The sequence below is a fragment of the Balaenoptera musculus genome, chromosome 7 (genome assembly GCF_009873245.2).
Source record: "Balaenoptera musculus isolate JJ_BM4_2016_0621 chromosome 7, mBalMus1.pri.v3, whole genome shotgun sequence".
NCBI lineage: Eukaryota > Metazoa > Chordata > Mammalia > Artiodactyla > Balaenopteridae > Balaenoptera > Balaenoptera musculus.
Window position 1 is genome coordinate 112506196 of NC_045791.1, and position 19489 is coordinate 112525684.

General features: G+C 54.1%; 1 protein-coding gene across 1 annotated transcript; it reads right to left on the minus strand.

Annotated features, from left to right (window-relative positions):
- Positions 1-1187: 1187 nt before the first annotated feature.
- Positions 1188-12792, minus strand: AQP12B (aquaporin 12B). Its single transcript, XM_036857686.1, is given in 8 exon segments — positions 1188-1260; positions 2571-2716; positions 5309-5373; positions 8664-8869; positions 9904-9961; positions 10895-11011; positions 12187-12306; positions 12309-12792. Coding segments are annotated over 8 exon segments (1269 nt in total).
- Positions 12793-19489: the final 6697 nt, after the last annotated feature.

Below are 19489 nucleotides of genomic sequence, written 5' to 3' on the forward strand. Positions count from 1 at the left end.
AAGGGATGCGGGAGATCCCCGGCATCTTTTTCATAAGGGCGCTAATCCCGTCCCTGAGGGCTCCACTGTCGTGACCTAATCAGCTCCCGAAGGTCCCACCCAGTACCATCCCATCCGGCGTTAGGATTCCAACATAGGAATTTTGGGGACACACAGACATTGTGACCATAGCAAGGGGCAAGTGATTTGACTTAGGTAATCACCTAGAGTTTGCCTGGCACATAGTATCACAAAGTGCTGGTGTCTATTAGGAACTTCCAAGCCCCCCTAGATGAGAAGCACTTTGTTAGTGAGATGTGCCACCCGAGAGAAACAAAACTGAGACCTGGGCCCCTGCCCTGTCCCCTCCAGCACACACGCGAGAGCACCCATCTCCCCTTGCCTTTCCTACCACCTCCACGTTTTACACCCCAGCTGCCCTGTCCCCAGCCTGCCATAGCCTCTGGAACCCTCCCGCCTTTGCCCTGTTGGCCTCAGCTGGGAGCCCAGTGTGCCCGGCCGGCAGGCTCTGACCTGCCTTTAGGAGAGCCCGAGGTCCCGCAGTCCAGAGCGAGGTCCTGCAGCCCGGCTGCCTGAGTGCAGACGCGCGGGGCTTCCTTACCAGCCTCAGTGTTCTCGCCTGTATCCTGGGATCCTTGGGTCCAGGGTCACCTCTAACATTTGTGGGGCTGAGGACATGAGTACAGGTGAGACCCAGGCACATCCAAGTATTGAACTTACACCCGAACCCTCGGAGTCTGGCCTTAGTTCCCAGCCCAGGTCCCCAGCCCTGGAGACCACAGGGGGCCCAGGGGCTGAGGAGGGGGCCCATCCCTGGCAGGGCTCCCCGGGAACCTGAGCCATATCCCCATCTTCAGGGGCTGGCCAGGACTCCTGGGAGCGGTTCCCTGGCTGGGAATGATGGGGGTCAGGGTGGCCTCCCTCAGGCACCCCTTTTCAGACTTGGGATCCCGAGGACTCCCCCAAACCACCACGTGAGCAGAGGACAGGGAAGGGCACGTCCCGCCTGCACTGTCCCTGTGAGCAACTCTGAGAAGCGGTTTTCAATGCTCCTCCCATCTCATCCCCTGGACTTGCTGCAAGGCCCCTGTGGGTCCAGGCACTGCAGGCCTTGGTCCCTCTATTTGTATGTAATATTGCCACAAATGGTCACTATCTTCCTGTCAAGATGCCAAGGCAGCTCTGCATCAGACTCGGGGAAGGTTGTGGGCCTGGAGAACCCCAGGCAAAGCTTGAGTTTCGGGGTGTCGGCTTTGAGGCCTGGAAGTGGGGAAGCCGTTAGAGGGTCAGGATAAATGGCCGCCCATGATATTTAGCGGTGAAACCTTTGATAAAACGGTCACCTGCATAAAGGCCAGAGCCAAAGATCACCAGGAAGGCTCCGTCAGCAATCAGCATCTGTTTTATTACTCACTGCAGTGGGGGACTAATAAGATTCACATTTATAACAGGTACATTTATAAAACTCTATCCTAAGAATTATAATTCTATCAGGTCCCCATGTGAGACGTTGTTTGATCACTTAGATGATAGCATTAAAACTGAAAGAGAAAAACATCAAAATTATTTTAGAAGACAAAACAAAATTCTTGCTGTGGTACTGGATTATTTTATTACCCTGTTTGCGACAACAAGATACTGTAATTACACTTCCCACAAATGGAATAACTTGGAAGCCCTCACCTTCTAAGGGAAAATAAAAATGATTTTAGTGGGGAAAAGCATCTCTATTGGTTCTAGATCTTCAGAAGCTCGTGGGAAGGTGGGGGCAACTCGGAGGTGACTCATTTCTGGGACCCCTTGACCTAGAGCCCATGCCCTGTGTTTCCAAAACCTGTGGGTGAAGTCCCAATAGAAGCGAACGTTAGATCTTAGGAGGAGAAAGGAATGCAAGAGTTGATGAGATTGAGGTGAAACTTCGGATGAAAATTGAAATGCTTGAACAGACTGCAGGGGAGGTGTTTGCATCTGCTGTAGCAGGACGTATTCTGGGGATACGTACTGTGTCTGACTGGGGACGTCATCCCCTACCTAATCCTGTAAAACAGGAGGCGTGTAAACCCACCCTTCAGCCAACATTGATTGGGAGTTCTAAATGCGGGTCAGTGAGATTGTCCAGCCCACAGAGGTTATTAATATGAAATAGTATAGGGCGCCTGATGGACGAAAGGGGATTACCATCTTCATTATGTCCGGTAGAAGCTGGAGCGCAGTAAGGACAAATTGAACTATAAGGCAAAAGAACTATTGCCCCATGTGGAGCACAGACTGGGCCTTAGAGTAAAAGTCAGTGAGCGCCACCCAGCGGGGACCACTGGGATGCTGGACCGGAACATTTCCGTCTGAGATGATTGGTCAGCTATTGGGCTTTGATCGAGACCACTCCTCTTACCCAGGGACATAAAGTAATTCTGAAACATCCTAAGTGATGCCAAAGAAACCGCCAGTGGGGAGGTCAGTGACCGGAAGAGCTCCAGAATAAGATGGAAATTTTATTTACTTATTTATACAGGTGCATGCTCCCAGAGGAATATCCACGATCAGGGAGCCTCTTTCCCCCTTGCACTGACTTTGGAACCCCTGAGGAGCCGCCAGACGCCACTACCGCATGGACGGTGCCCGATAAGCAGCTCTCAACGGACCAACAGAGGGCTGCCCGGTTTTCGGACGGCAGTTCCAAGGGGAATGGGCAGCATTCTGCTTGGATGGTCACCATCTGATCAAAGAAGGTAAAAACGAATCAGCTCAATGGGCTGAATTGCGTGCTGTTTGCCTCTGCGTTTGAGTTTTTACTGACTCATGGGTGGTGGCCAGTGGCCTGGCCATACGATCAGGTAGATGGTCAACAGAAAACTGATCTGTTAAGGAGATGGTCCCATGCAAATTACTATGGAAATTTAAGGGGTGCATTAAACTAGGACATTTCGATACCCAACAGAAGAACCCCCTTCCAGGATCAGAGGTGATTGGAATTGGCAAATGGCTATCCCGGTGCTCTTGCCTAAGGTGGCCACAGGGACCCATGAAATGAGTGGACATGTGGGCACTGCAGCCCTGCAGAGATGGGCTGAATCTCTACAGAGTCCTCCTGCACCCGCTGAGGCACAGAGTGCCAACAAAGACTGTGTGTCCATCAGCGAGAGAGACTGAGACTGCAGACGGCTGGGGGTAGATTCCCGGCTGGCAGTGGCTCCCACAGGGCTGACAAGTCAGATTGATGCCCCATGGCCCCAGGTGGCCACAAATGGGTCCCACTAGGAGCAGATGCTGACCGTGCCCTGGGCTTTGCGGGCCCAGTGGTAGATGCAAGCGCTCAGAGGGCCAGCAAATAACTGGAACAGCAGGGTTTGCACCAGTTTGTACGGTCGAGTTCCGTTTCTTCAGACCAGAGAAGACACTTTCATCTTCAGAGTAATGGTCTGACGGAGAATTGGAGCAGGCGATTGAAACACTGGCTGTCTAAGCGGTGGGGAGATGTGGCACAAAGGGCCGGTGTGTGCTCACCCTCAACACAAGGGGCCACGGGCAGCTCCTCCCAGAGCGCTTCCTCTGTTTTCCTGGGGGGTCCAGGGAAAGGGGGTGAGGGAGAAGCTCGTCCAACTATACAAGTCTAGAAAGACTTGTAGAAACGGGGAAGGATTCTAGTGCGACTGTGCGGTTTGGTGCACATACATTAACGATTGCCTTGTCTTCTTAGTGCATTTAACCCCTCTTATCAATGTGTAATATCTCTCTCTGTCCCTGGTAATTCTCTTTGCTCTGCAGTCTATATCTGATATGAACATAGCCACTCTGACTTGACTTTAGTTCATGTTTGCATGGCGTATCTTTCTCCATCCTTTTACTTGCAACCTCCCTGTCTGATGATGGTTGAAGTCAGCTTGTGAAAGGCAACGTGGACTAGTGTTTTCATGTCCATTCTGCCAGGCTCTTTCAACTGGCATATTTGATCCATTTACATTTCATGTGGGTATTGACATGATAGGGCTTTGTTCTGCCATTTCATTTTTTATTTACTGTTCGTTCCTTCTGTTTTTGTCTTTCTTCTGTAGAATTTATTTTTAGAATAGTTTTAGATTTGTAGACAAGTTGAGAAGATCGTATAAATAGTTCCCATGTGCCCTGTACTCACTTCCCCATTATTAGCATCTTACATTTGTGTGGTTCATTTGGTACAGTCAACGAACCAATATCGACTGTTGTTATTGACTACTGTCCATAGTTCATTCCTATAGTGTAGTTTTACCTAATGTACTTTTCATGTCCCAGCATCCCATCCAGGATGTCACGTTACATCTAACTGTCCTAACTCCTGGGCTCTCCTTGGCTGTGACAGTTTCTTAGACTTTCCTTGTTTTTGATGACCTGGGCACGTATTTTGAGGAGTACTGGGCACATATTTTGTAGGATGTCCCTCTATTAGAATTTATCTGGCCTTTTTTCACTATTAGACTGGGATTGTGGGCTTGGGGAGGAAGACACAGAGGTAAAGTGCTATTTTCTTCTCGTCATATCTGTGTACGTACTATCAGCATGATAGTTCATTGTGGATGTTGACAGTGGTCACCTGCCTCAGGTGGTGCATGTCAGGTGTCTCCACTGGAAAGTTGCTCTTTCTCCCCTCTTTCCATCATGTCATCTTTGGAAGGCATTCACTAAGCGCAGCCCACACCTAAGGAGTGGGAGATAGGCTCCCCTCCTTGAGAGCAGAGTATCTGCATCAACTGTTTGGAATTCTTCCACACAGGAGTTTCTTCTACCTCATTAATTTATTTATGCGATCATTTATTTTTATCAGCATGGATTCGTGGATATTTATTTTATGCTTTGGGTTATTGACTCAGTTTTTTTTTTGTTGTTTTTTAAAGTTTTATTTTATATTGAGTATAGTTGATTTACAATGTTGTGTTAGTTTCAGGTGTACAGCAAAGTGATTCAGTTATACATATACACGTATCTATTCTTTCTCAGATACTTTTCCCATTTAGGTTATTACAGAATATTGAGTAGAGTTCCCTGTGATATACAGCAGGTCCTTGTTGATTATCTATTTTATATATAGGAGTGTGTATATGTTAATCCCAAACTCCTAATTTATCCCTCCCCCACCTTTCCCCTTTGGTAACCGTAAGTTTGTTTTCTAAGTCTGTGAGTAGTTTTTTGTTGTTGTTGTTGCCCAAATTGTTCCAGTCTTGGCCATTGGGGAACCTTTTCAGTTGGGTCCTTGTCCCTTTGACATACTCCCACCAGTGTGGGTGTTTGGGGGGGTTTCCTACCTTCCTGGCGCTACAAGATGCTCCAGGCTTACCTTGTGTATTTCCAGCCCCAGCCCTAGAAGCAGCCATTTCTCCAGGAAGTGCTGGTTCCTTTGATCTGAGGATGGGTTTAGAAATCAAGCTCTGGGAGCTGGAGGGGTGCTTTTGGGCCCTCTCTGCAGGCACGGGACTCCTCTCCAAAAGACCCCTCCCTCGCCACAGCCGGGCTCCCACACCCCACACAGCCAGGATGGGTGGGAGTGTGCTGGGGGGAGGGAGGGGCAGCGGGCCAGAGATGGGGAGCTCTTTCCGGAGCCTGGTGTCTGGAGCCCAGGAAGCCAGAGGTGTTACAGGGCAGCCCGGCCCTCCCTGCAGGCCCAGTAGAGCAGCCCCTGGAGTGCACCCCCCCCAGCGCCCCTCCCGCCACTACCCTGGTCACTTCCTGCCTTCAAAATGGGCAGTTTAGACCATCAGGGGCTGGAGGGTCTAGGAGGAGTAGGGGTGCAGAGAAAGCTCCTGGGCTGTGCCTGGAGGCCTCAGCAGAGGGCAGCCCCTCTCGCCCTGTAGCCAGGTTACGGTTAACGCCCACTGCCCACAGCGGGCTCCCCTGATTCCTATATCTACCACAGCAGGCCCTGAGCAGCCCACGCCTGGGGGGCTCCCCCCAGAGAAGCAGGGCAGCCCCAAGGCCTCCTTCAGCTGCGCACCGGACTCTCTGGCCTCCCACTGACCTCTTTCCCGTCGCGCCTCCTCCCTGGAGGGCCCGTGGGCTGCGATGGGCACCGCGCGGTCAGACCAGCCTCTCCCACCCCTGGCACAGGGGCTGTGAGGGCGCAGCCAGGGGACCAAGGAAAGGCCCTTGGAGCAGGTTAGCGACGCTCGTTCCTTAAGTGGCCAGCACGGGGACAGCGTAGGGGCTTAACCAGCACCCGTCAGGACGATGACCAGTGCGTGCCCTCCACCACAGAAGCAGGCGTCCAGGCCACTTAGTGCAGGTTAGCACAGGTGCTGCCAATGGCCAGGCGAGCCTGGGGCCCAGACCCCGACGAACGCCGCGGGCAGGCCGGCTGCTGGAGGGGCCTTCTGGGGGCTCTGCCCTGAACCACGTGTGTAAGCACGTGTGTGTGAGTGCGTGGCCGCACCCCCTGGGCTTGTTCATTTTGCCTCTTCCGTGACTCTGGCGTTTCGGAGTCCAGGTCAGGGTTCCTGTAGAACAGCCCATGCCCTGGGTGCACCCCACCCCTTCCCGGAGGTGGGTGCTGTACTCCGCTCCCTCCGTCCCTGCACTTCCGGTGAATTAAAATTGGGTTAGAGGCTCTGTTGGATTTGGCTCACACGGGCTTGGCAGGAGGACTTCAGAGGTGACAGGCTTTCCGGAGAGCAGCTGAGGGCGGGGAGGCTTGCCAGCCCCAGAGAGCCCGCAGCGTCACAGACACACACCACGGGGAGCACGAGATTATGGGGGGAAAAAAAAGACCCAGGAGATCACTCTAATTTGGAAATCACACGCACAAGCCCAGAAAGGTTGCATCTCCTAAAACCGGTTTCAGGGGCCCCTTGGAAATCTAGCCAGGCTGATTGGGGAAGGCCTTAGCCCATACAAAGCCAGTCTCTAAAGCCTGGGAGACGTGACTCTTTTTTTTGAAATGCTTAGAGCTCAGCAAAAATATTCAAAATATTCCTCTGTGTACCGTGTGGAGTCCCTTTGTTTCGAATGGTTCTGTTTCTCCAAGAACCGGTCTTGAGTCCTGCTTGGTCCAATGGACTTTTTGCCTATTAACAGCCCCTCCCAAACCCGCTTCTCCTCTATGGAAGAGTTTCCGCCCCATAGCTTTACCAGACTCGCATATGGTTGCGTGTCCCGAACTGCAATTATTTGCGGCTCCTAAATAAACCCATTTTGCTGGTAAAATCACTGGCTGTTTTATTGTTTTACAATGTAAACTTAGTGTGAAAAACATGGTGTGACTTTTATATCACACAATAAACAATACTTTATCAATGAGAGATTTTGATCCCTCGTCCGATTTTCCTGTCTCCCTTTTCTGCAAATTCCTTAATTAGGTAATCAAAATTTATACATTCGGCAACTTCATTTTCAGTTAATCTAACTGAAAGCAGTATCCGTCACTCTGAGCAAATACAGGATTGCAATCATTTTTGACAATTTTTAGCTTTGAGAAGGCTCTTTCTGCTGATGAAATTGTTGCTCGGACCGTTCAGAGTATGAATAGGCTGTGAGAGCATTGGGATACTTTCTAATCATTTTGAAATGTAAATTTTAGGACATTTAGAGCTGATGATTCTTTCAGAGCAAGTTTTCTAAAAAGATTTAACTCTTCATACAAATCAGTTTTGTGACAGTTTGAATTTAAATGTAAATCTATACAGTGCCATTTTCATATTTCCTGTAGCTTGTGGAGGTCATATAAGAAACTGACTCATAATTTGTGTGTAATTGCAAACACCTCTTTGTGCATTTTATCACTGTATCTTCAATTATATCGAAAAATTAATTATTAAGTTGTCGTGCATGTTAGTAATTGGTTCATCAACGCTTCACGTGGAAATTGTGCTCTTTTCTAACGCCAGGTTCCTTAAATTTAATTTTTGTTTCCAAGCCTGTGGATTTTGGTTTGCAATGTTAACATTTTTCAAAATAGAGATTCTAAACTCCTGGAATAATTCTAATAACTTGCTGATATGCTTTATGGCGCTGCCCACATATTTGCTTTTCTTGAACTAATTTCCTGATACAATTTACTGCCCAGGCAGCAGCGGTTTCTGTCCTGGAAGGGTTTGTGCAGAGGCTGCAGGGACTTTCTGCGGGGACAGATGTGCGGGTGCCCCACCTCGGGTCCTGGTGCTCCAAGCGAGGGGCCGTTGCTCCGCGGACACCGTGGCTCTGGAGAATGGCCCCTGTACCCACAGGTGCCCAGCCCCTCTTGCTGCACCTCTTTTAACCCTCAGGTGGATGCTGGTACCACCCACCCCCGCTACAGAGGAGGGACAGGCCCAGAGAGGTGAAGTGATTGCCCGGGGTCAGCCAGCACAGGGGAACCCCTGACTTCCCGCCCGTGACCACTACGGGCGCTGCCTCCAAGCCTCCGAGTCCTCAGGGCAAATTCTCACTGAACTTCTGGATAAAGATGGAAAATGGAGCACAAGGCCTTGTTTTGTTGTTTCCTGAAACGGCTCTAAAAAGACTGAAAGAGGTTTTGGAAACGGTGTCAGCCCGCCAGGATCGGGCGAGGGGAGCAGAAAACAAGGCGAGACAAACGCTAACGGAATCAGGGGGCAGGCTCCTCTGGCACCGTGCAGAAAGCCGGGGAGCCGCCCAGAGTGTTCCAGGGGGTGCCCCAGAGTTTCAGCAGGTGGCAGCCCAGGCCCCCTGGAGGTGGGGCTCACCTGGCACCAAGCTGGGAGGAAGAACTGCAGGTCTGCGGGAGAAGTGCTGGGTCCCAGGACCCTGGACGCCCGCCTGGGCCCTCATCACGGTCGAGAGAGGCCGTGGGGACCAAAAGCGGGCGCGTGCCCACAGGTGCTCGCCCCCAGCCTCCTCCACAGGCGGCTCCCGAGGGGATCCTGACGGCTTCGACGTCGCCATGGCAGCTCTGGAGTTAGAGGCAGGACGGACCTGAATGGTGTTCGCCCGGATTCAGGCCATTCCCGGAACCTCGCAGTGTGACTTTATTTGAAATAGGATCTCGGCAGGTGTAAGTACTTAAATGAAGATGAGGTCACGCTGGAGTAGAGTGGACCCCGATCCAGTGTGACTGGTGTCCTTCTAGGAGGAGGAGAGGCGGAGACACAGTGAGGACGGGCAGAGACGGGAGCGATGCGGCCACAAGCCCAGGGGCGCCCGGGAGCACGGGGAGCACAGAGCCAGGGAGTCAGGGAGGGACGTCCTCGGCCTCAGACACAGCACGGCCCCCACCCCGATTTCTGCTGCTCAGCTGGGGAGCTGGGTGAGCACGCGACCAGCGGTCTCGAGCCTCTCGCTGTGGGTGCTTTGCTGTGGTGCCCGGGGCTGAGGCAAGACCAGGAGAGTTCCATCCCCGCCCAACCAGCAATCATGTGGGCTCGGAGCCAAGACGTCTTATTTCAAATTTCCCTGCCAGGACCCCGTCTCAGGACTCTGGGGGAGACGTGCCCCACCCCATCCAGCGGAGGGAGCAGAGGACGCGACCAGGGCATCCCCCGAGGAAGGATGGAGCTGTCGGGGGAACTCCCGGGTGTCCATACCTCTTGGGCGACATTGACAAAGGGGACACTGGTGTTGGAGTCAGGAAACATACGTGGAACACCGAGCGAGGCCTCCGGGCTCCTCTGGGCCAGTGTTGACAGGGTCAGAGCGGAGTGGAGCCTGGCCGCTGGTCTCACCCAGCGGATCTGCGCCCTCCCCAAGGTGAGGCCTAAACTGAGAAATCCCCGTGCGGCCCAGTAAACCCGAAACACTCAGCTGAAAGGGAAGACGCGGCCTGGAGGAGGGGATCCGGGCGGGGGAGGGGACACGGCCTTTTTTGTACATTTCCTAGGACTAGGTGCACCCAGAGCGGAAGTTACAAACAGTAACAACGGCCTAGGAGCCCCCCTCGCTTGTTTCCCTTCCCCCAGGAAGCCGAGGCCAGGTTCCCTGAGTGCTCACCCCGTGTAGACAGAAGTGGGAGGAAGCTCCCAGAGTTCCGCTGGACCCCGACTCCCATCTGATGAGGTTGTGGAGAGCTCAGTGGAGACAAGGGGCTGCGACCAGAGGCAGGGGAGGGTGTGACCTCCACCCGGGGCCTCAGACTCCCCGGGGCCGGATCCCTGGGATCTGGTGGCTGAGGACAGCACCGTTACCTAGCCCTGCGGCCACACTGCTAGTGGGCCTTTGCTGCTCCTCTGCCCCGGCACAGGTACAGCGAAGGAAGGGCACCCACGGCAGGGTGAGTTGAGGGGGTCCCCCCCGCTTCTGGGAGTCACCGGGGGCCCTCACCCAGGAGCCGCAGGAGAAGGCCACTCCCACGTCCACAGCCCTACACCGGAGGCGTGGTCCCTCTTACTGTCTAACTTGGCCCACTTTCCCCTGGGACTCCACTGTCACCAGGCCCAGCGAGCGCCTGGTCAAGGGACCCTGGCTTGGGGTCTGTGAGGATGCCCTGCAGGGACCACGGGACCGGACACTGGGAGTCCCCACAGGGGCACCGTCCCCGCCTGTCTGCCCAGCACCCTCGGAGGGTCTGCTTCTCCCCAGACCCTTCCACCTTCCTCCTTGGCTCCAGCCCCCTCTGTGACGATGTCCAGACCAAGATGGGCCACTCACAGCCCCTCCCTCCAGGATGGTCAGGGAGGGGCACGTGGCTTGGGGAACCTTAACTGCAGGGTCTGTAACTGGAGCCGAGGAGCCCCCCTTCCCCCGTCTACATCACAGAGGGAGCCTTTGGAGCCCCATGAGGGCAGCTGGGATCACTGACCTGGCCCTCTCCCCTCCCCACAGGACCTCGCAGCCAGGAAGCACTCTGGGTACCAGCAGCTCCTGAATCCCTCAGGTATGTCCACCTGGAATGCCTTGCGTATCATTCCTGTCCCCCAGATAAGAGCCACCGCCCAGGGCTGGCCTTGCCCACCTGCCCCCAGGGACTCCCTGAGCCCCTTACCTGTCAGAGGGCCCAGCCAGTATACCTGGGCGTACTCCAGCAGTGTGTGCCCCGAGCAGTGGAAGGTGACGGAGGCAGCCAGGGCGGGGTTGAAGGAGGCAGACGTGAGGGGCCCAGCTATGGGAGGAAGCGCACACGGGCTTCTCCTGGCCCTGCCTGCAGCCACCTTTCCAACCGGGACCCGGCCCAGCCCCCAGATCCCCACCGAGAGTCCTTCTGGGCCCGGGCCTGAGCTGGTTCTTGGCACAGAGGCCGGGGGCTCGGCGCATCCTCATTCCCTTGTACTGACGGGGACACAGGGAGGAGGGCCACTCACCAGGCCAAAGGTCATGGGGTCAGGGAGCAGCCGGGACAAGAGTCTCTCCAGGGACATCCAACACCCATCCTGACCTCTCACCCCTGGATGGACTCTTCTTCCCCAGCCCTTTTCTCCATACCCTGCAGCTGCAGGAGGTCATCTCTGAGAGAAAGAGAGAGATAGAGAGAGACACACAGAGATGGAGAGACAGAGGCAGTGAGAAGGGGAGGCAAAGAGACAGAGAGACCGTGGAGAGAGACTTGGCCTAATGAAGAAGCAACAGGAGAGAGGGGTGGAGGGGACCGAGAGGGGTCACGTGGAGAAGCACCAGTGTCCCTCAGCCCCAGGCCAGCTGACCATGGCTGGCGATCAGGGACCTCCCCTGGGCAGGGCCAGAGCAGGGCCTGGGCCTTGGGGAGAGCCTTGGGCGGCTTCCACAGGGGCTGAGGGGCCCCATGAGAGCTTGGTCAGGAGGCTCGGCCTGGGTCGGGGGACGGACCCAGACAAGGGAGGAGGATGGGAGGTGTAGGAGGGGGAGGGGGGATGGGAGGGGGGATGGGAGCGGTGGGGGGCTGCCTCTCGGGTGACACATGGGGCCCAGAGGGAGGGGGGAGGGGACTGAGGAAGACACGGCAGCCCTGGGTGCTCTAGGAGGGGTGAGCGAGGGTGCAGGGCCTTCCAGACCAGAGCCTGGGCCCTGAAGAAGCTGCACCGGCCGCCCTACCTGCCTCAGGTGCAGGCCTTCAGGGATGAACAGGGACAGCTGGGGGGTGTAGACAGACCCAGCTAGGAAGGACAGCCCTGATAGGGGCCGGGGTCCCAGCCCAACACACTGTGTCCAGCCCATCTGGCCGCCATCCCCACCAGGTGCCCAGGAAACGGCCACCCGCAGACTCTGCAGCCCCTCGACCAGCAGCCCCTCTCCTGCGTGTCCACAGGCACGAGTGTGCGGGGTGGCCACACGGGCCCCGGGGGACGGGCAGCCAGGTCTCACCCGTGTAGGCCATGATGGTGACCAGCAGGGCCCCGGCCAGCACCCTGTAGACGGGAAGACTGTTCCGGCAGCGGAGGAGGGTCAGGCGGAAGAGGAAGGCGCAGGAACCCTCCACCAGCGCGCGTGGGGGACGGCCGCGCGCAGGGCCGAGCCGCAGTGCACGTCCGTGAGGGTCTGCAGGACGCGCATGTCGCTGAGCTCCCAGGCCCAGTAGAGCCGCGTCAGGGCACAGGCCGCCTGCATGCCCAGCGCCTGGGCTGCCAGGTCCAGCAGCGTGCCGGGCAGAGAGGCCTCGGCCAGGAGGAACTCCTGCAGGGACACGGCGGGATCGGCCGAGGCCCCGTCCAGGGCGGCCCCGTGCAACAGGAGGAGCAGGAAGAGCGGGGTCAGCAGCAGGTCGGGGCCAAAGCCCCCTCCCCAGGGGCCGACGTCGCCCAGCGTCCGCATCTCCAGGCAGCAGGCCCCCAGCTGGGCGGCGCCCACCACCTCCCGGGCAAAGCGGGCGTAGGTGCCCCCGGGGAGCAGGGCCTTGGCCGCCCTCCTGGCCACCTGGCAGAGGGCGAAGGTGGCAAAGAAGAAGGAGAGGGACGTGTTCAGACTGGCCATCGGCCTGGAGGCTCCAAGAGGGCCCGGGCTCAGCAGGGGACTTGAGCTGACTGACGTGTCAGGGGCTGGCGGCCCGGCCCCAAGGGCGGGGGGTGGGGGCTGTGGGAGCGCCACACCTGTGCCTGCACACCTGTGCCCTCACCACACCTGTGCCCTCACACCTGTGCCCTCACCGCACCTGTGCCCTCACACCTGTGCCCTCGCCGCACCTGTGCCCTCGCCGCACCTGTGCCCTCACACCTGTGCCCTCGCCGCACCTGTGCCCTCGCCGCACCTGTGCCCTCACACCTGTGCCCTCGCCGCACCTGTGCCCTCACACCTGTGCCCTCACACCTGTGCCCTCGCCGCACCTGTGCCCTCACACCTGTGCCCTCACACCTGTGCCCTCGCTGCGCCTGTGCCCTCACACCACCTGTGCCCTCGCCGCACCTGTGTCCTCACACCTGTGCCCTCACCGCCAGCCCCGCCTCTGCGACCCTGCGGGAGGTGGGCCAGGAACTCCCCCAGCAGCGGCCCGCCCCTCGGCCACCCTGCGCTGCTCCTCAAAGCCTCCGTCGGAGCCGGCAGGGCTCTGTGACCCCCACCCCACCGGGCTCCTGGCTCCACGGGCACAGCCGGGCAGCTCCCTGCACCTGCGCCGTGTCCCCTCCTGTGCGAAGGTCCCCGGCTCCGCCTGCCCTGTGGATCTGCTGCCACCAGTTCGCCCGGGGAAGGCAGCTGCATGCTGGGCCAGGAGTCCCTGCGTGGGGAAACTGTGGGCGCCTGGCAGGGCTGCTCTGGACGCCTTGGAAGCTGAACCTGCAGAAATGGGCCCACTTCACCTTATACTTAATTTGTCTGCCTGGAGGGTGGGCACGTAACATGCATTTCTAAGAGAGCAGTGAGTCAGTCCTGAGCAAAACAGGTGGCTGGGAAGTTCAGGGGCTGCCTCCAGCTCCCAGCATGTGGTGAACTTGTTCCAGGGCAAGCGGGGATCCCCTGTGACCCCCCTCCCCGCACCCCAGTCACGCCCACAATGCACCCCCTTCCTGGAGACACGTCGCTGGGCCTCAAGTCGGAGGGACCGGGAGTCCAGGACTCTGCTGGTGACTCGGTGCTGGACGCTGGCCGGGCTGCAAGAACACAAGGCCCGAGGTCGTGGTCATGGACGCTCCTCAGGGACCCCAGGACGTGCAGGAGGAGGGGCAGACACTCGGGGGGGTGGGGGCTGCACTGGATCCGCTGGGCAGCCCTGAGGCAGCAGTCATTCCAGCAGAGGGGACAGGCTGAGTGAGGCTGGAGGCCACTGGGGTGGAGGGAGCCTGGCAGGGGCCGGGGCCGGGGGCTGGGCTGAACCCCCTCTCCCAGGCCTGTCCTGGAGCGGGAAGAGGGGGCCGGGCCGGGGCAGTAGGGAGTCCTGGCAGGACGCTCCCAGGGCAGGAGGAATGAGCTGGGGGTCGGAGGCACCTTCTGTTGAAGACCCAGGTCCGGGTCTCTGGGACACGGCTCTGTCACCCGCCAGCCCGTGCAGGGGCCGAGGCACAGTGGGGCGGAGGCATCAGCAGGGCGGGGTCGCCCGGGGGAAGACGGGTTCCCTCTCCCTGAGCCCCCACCCTCACCCCTGCAGAAGGGTGGACAGAGCAGGGGAGGTGGCTTTGAGCCCAGGAGCCGTGGTCTCTGCCGGGCAAAGGCCTGGCGTCCAAACACCGCCAGGGGACCCCCCGGGAAAGGGGCACAGGTGACACCTCTACAGCCCCCACCTCGTGCCCACCTGGAGGGCCCCCAGGCCCCGCAGCAGCTGCTGCTCTCTCCCCCACGTCCCATCCCTGTCCTGCTGTCCTCCACCTGCCCCTCGGTGGACGGCAAGGCCACCCCTCACCGCCACCTCCCCCTCCCTCCTTCCCAGGCAGCGATTCCAAAGATTGGAGAAAAAAAGCCCGTCAAAACCAGTATGAATTTCCTTCCAAGGAGTTCAGCTGGGCCCAGCGCTGCAGAGGGTGCTGAGCGTGGAGGGTGAGAGCAGGGCCTGGCCACCTTCGTCGGCTGGCTACGCCCCAGATGGAACCTGTCACCTGCAGCATCCCTGGTTTCCCCACCAGACGCCCTGCTCCTGGCGATGCCCCGGCTTGGGGATCCGCATCCCCGAGCAGGTCACGGCACTTTCAACGCTGGGGCCCGAAACCAGCCAAGGCTTCCAGCCTTGCCACCAGAACCAGTCTTGCTGCTCGGAGGGCCGTGTCTCCACCCCTTACAGGCCCTCTTGTTTTCTTTTTCCCACCCAGCATCTGTCCCTCCTGGAGCTCAGACTCAGGGAGTGGGGACCCGCAGCCTGAAGGATTAGGAGCTGATTTTTTCGGTTGCCCCGGTACACAGTTTGGAGGTTTAGGACTTTCCCAGAGGTGGGGAAGGCGACTGGCCCCCCCGCCCTCCAGGGAGAGGGGTGAGGTTTGCCCCCGCAGGAAGGTCCCCCAGGGCCAGTCTTGCCAGAAGTCCACCCACTGTCCCCTGGCCCCCGACTTCGCCCTGGAAGGCGGACAAGCCCCCAGACTCCAGCCTGGGGTGTGCGGTGTGTGTGTGTGTGTGTGTCTGTCCTTCCCTTGTACGAGGCCCCCGCCCTCTCAGAGGAGCTGGGAACAATCTGGAAGCCACTGAGACCTGACGGCTGGGTGCACAGAAGCCGGTGATAAAAGAAATGTTCACCTATTGAGGTCTGGGGAAGTCATTCTGGCTTACACATGCGTTAGCTTGAATTTGATGCTGACTCGAGCAGCCTGTTTGTGGCTTATCAGACGCACATTGTACGGATACCTCTGCTTTAATGATTAAAGAAAAGGGCACATTGACCAGAAGTAAAGAATGTCCATGTTAAAAATAAAGATGCAATGCCTCCCTTCCTGGGACGCCGATGCTGGTGCTGTTTTGAGGACAAGACTCCTTCCCAGGCACCAAGTCACGCTGACTCGCTGTGTACCCGCTGGTCTGTTTTTTTTTAAACCTTGAAGGAATGTAACCCTGACTTGATTGATGTTCTTTGTTCTGACAGGTTATAAAACTGCTGAAAACTCTGCTTCTGCAGAGCAGTTTCCCAGTCATCTGGAAAGCTGTTTTCCGGACTATAGTCTTCAGTCTGGCTTAAGTAATACTCTTCTCTTCCTATTACAGATTATCGGTTATTTTGTTCGACAGCGGGTTCCCCTCAGGGCCCACGCGGTGAATGAGTGCATGGGGAGACCTCCTGTCCGCCTCGGGAGCTGCTGGCCTTCGTCCTTCCCTAACTGTTACCCCACTCCCAGCAGTTGGGGCCTGGTCTCCAGGTGTCCAACACCTGCTCAGGTCAGAGCACACAGAACCGCATGACCGCACAGACCTCCTGACTGGAGTTCCACGGTCATTCACACTGAATAATCAATGTTAATTAAGTTTTTATTTCTTTAAAAAATTTATTTATTTATTTTTATTTTTGGCTGCATTGGGCCTTCGTTGCTGCACGCGGGCTGTCTCTTGTTGCGGCGAGCGGGGGCTACTCTTCATTGCAGTGAGCGGGCTTCTCATTGCGGTGGTTTCTCTTGCTGTGAAGCACGGGCCCTAGGCGTGTGGGCTTCAGTAGTTGCAGCACATGGGCTCAGCAGTTGTGGCTCGCGGGCTCTAGAGCTCAGGCTCAGTAGTTGTGGCGCACGGACTTAGTTGCTCCGTGGCATGTGGGATCTTCCCGGACCAGGGCTGGAACCCGTGTCCCCTGCATTGGCAGGCGGATTCCTAACCGCTGCGCCACCAGGGAAGCCCAATCTTTGTTTTCTGATAAAACTTAAGTGGTGCGGAGCCCACCAGTCTTAATAGTGGACTTCCACCTGTGTGACAAGTGCACAAACCCAGGTAACCCACACATTTACCCAGATAGGAACGTTTTCCCAGAAAGTCTCGCGTCCCTTCCCAGTCGACCCTGCCCCTAATCAGAGGCGTCTGGCTTCCTGCTTTACTTCATCACAGGCTTGGGGACAATCAAATGTAACCAGACTCCCGCGTCTCCACCTGGGGGCCAGCAGGGAGGTGGACTGATTTTGTTTCCAGTGTCAGAGTTTTGCTCCTTTTTATCGCCGAATGGAATTCTGTTTCATGGATGAACCACAACTTGTTAATCCATTTTTCCTGATGATGAACAAACATTTAGGTTTTCTTCCATTTTTTTTTCCACTAATACAAATAAAACTGCTATCGCACGTTCGTATAAGTCCTTGTAGACAAATTTTTTTTTTTTTTGAGTAAATACCTAAAGAATTTTTCTAGACCACAGGGCAGGTGAATGCTTAATTCTGTAAGGTACCATCACTACTTTCTGCAGGGTAGTTATAGTTTTTACACTCCCAGGAGCAATGTATGAGATGCATGGTGTCTATAAAAGTCAGTGCTGTGAAGACTTTCACACATTTCCTGTTCTCCCTGGTGTTTAGTTCTCTCGGTGGTGGGAAGTTGCATTTCCCTGATGACAGGTGATGTTACACACATTGTCAGGAGCCTACTTATTGGTCATTCAAATACCTTTGGTTCTTTTTTTACTAAACTGTATATCTTTTTTATCATTGAGTTATAATAATTCTTCATATATTCTGGATACAAGTCCTTTGTCCTATAATTGTTTTACAAGTATTTCCTCCCAGGTCCTGGTCCATTTTCTTGATACGGTCTTCGGATACGTAATTCTAGAAGTTCTACAGTTTCCCATTTTACATTTAGGTCTAAGATCCATTTTGGCTCAACTTCTTAACTTTGTGAAAAGTGTAAGATCTGTGACCAGATTCTTTAAAATACTTTTTTTGCCTGTGGGCATCCCATTGCCCCAGCACCGTTTGTCGTGAAGACTGTCCTCGTGCCCTTGAACTGCCTTCGCTCCCTTATCAAAATCAGTTGACTCTGCTTGGGTGGGTCTATCCCCGGGCTCTCTGTCCTGCTCCGTTGATCTATTTATCTGCTCTTTCACCAGCACCACACCATCCTGATTTTTGAAAGCTGATAGTAAGTCTTGAAGTCGGGTAGTATGAGTCTTACAACTTTGTTCTTCTTCAGTACTGTGTTGGCTCTTCTGGGGCTTTGGCCTTGACGTACAAACTTTGGAATCAGTTTGTCAATATCTGGTGTCCTGGCACTGTGATTGGGGTGCATGGAATCTGTAGGTCCAACCAGAAAAACTCACATCTTTACAGTAGTCAGTCCTGCAATCGGTGAACACAGAATGTCTCTCTATTTACTTACATCTTTGATTCCTTTCATCAGAATTTTGTTGTTTTCTGCATACAGATTCTGAACATATTTTGTTTGATTTTTACCTACCTTGTGTTTTTGTTTTTGTTTTACTTATTTCTCTCCTTTTTTGGGTGCTACTGTAAATGGTGTTTTTAAAATTTGAAATTCTAGCTGTTTGTTTCTGGTATATAGGGAAGTCACTGACTTTTTCTTTTCATTTTTATTTTATATCGCCCCATGTGGGGCAACGATGAGTAGAGTTGCTTTAAACATATGAATATCAGTTTTCTAGGGCATAGTTTTTCATTTCTCTAGGGTAGATACCCAGCAGTAGGACTGCTGAGTCATATGAAAGTGTATGTTTAGCTTTCTAAGAAATTCCCAAACTCATGTCCAGAGTGGCTGTACCTTTTGCATTTTCACAAACAATAGAGAATTCCAGTTGCTTTGTTTCCTCACCAACCCTTGATATTGTCAGGTTTTGTTTTTTGTTTTTAATTTTAGCCTTTTTAATATGTGTGTAGTGGTATCATTTAGCATTTTAAAATTGGGTTGTTTTATTTCTTATCATTGAGGTTTGAGAATTCTTACTGTGTTCTGGAGACAAGTCCTGTGCCAGATGTATGATCTGTGAGTGTCTTCTCCTTATCTGTAGCTTGTCTTTTCATTTTCTTTCACAGAGCAAAAGTTTTTTCATTGTAATGAAGTTCAATCTTGCATTTCTTTTCTTTCATGGATAGAGCTTTTGGTGTCATGTCCAACAACACTTTGCCTAGCTTTGTCTCCTGGAGATTTCCTTGTATGTTTTCTTCCAAAAATTTTAGATTTTACATTTTTACATTACATTTTAGATTTAGATTTTACGTAACATTTTGAGTTACTTTTTGTATAAGGTGTGAGGTTTAGGTTGATGTTCATTTTAAAAAACATATCAATGTCCAATTGTTCCAACATTATTTGTGGAAAAGTCTATCCTTTCTCCATTGATTGCTTTTGCACCTTTGTAAAAAAAAGAAAAATCAGTTCGTTATATTTGTGTGTGTGTCTACTTCTGGATTCTCTCTTTTGTTGCCTGTATCTATGTGTCTGTCCCTTTACCAACACCACACTGTCCTGATTACTGTAGCTTTATGGTAAGTCAAAATTGGGTAGTGTGACTCTTTTTACTTTATTCTTCTGTGTCAAAGTTGTTTTAGCTCTTCTGGTTCCTTTACTTTTCACATAACTTTTAGAATCAGGTGGTTGATATCTACAGGAATTTTGATTGAGATCATGTTGAATTTATAGATCTATTTGGGGAGAGATAACCACTTAACAAATATTGAATCTTCTAATTATGAATACAGTGTAACTCTTCATTTCACTTAGGTCTTTGATTTCTCTCATCAATGTTTTGTAGTTTTCAGCGTACTGATTTTTCATATGTTTCGTCAGATTTATACATACGTAGTTCACATTTTTGCTATTTTATTTTTTTTAA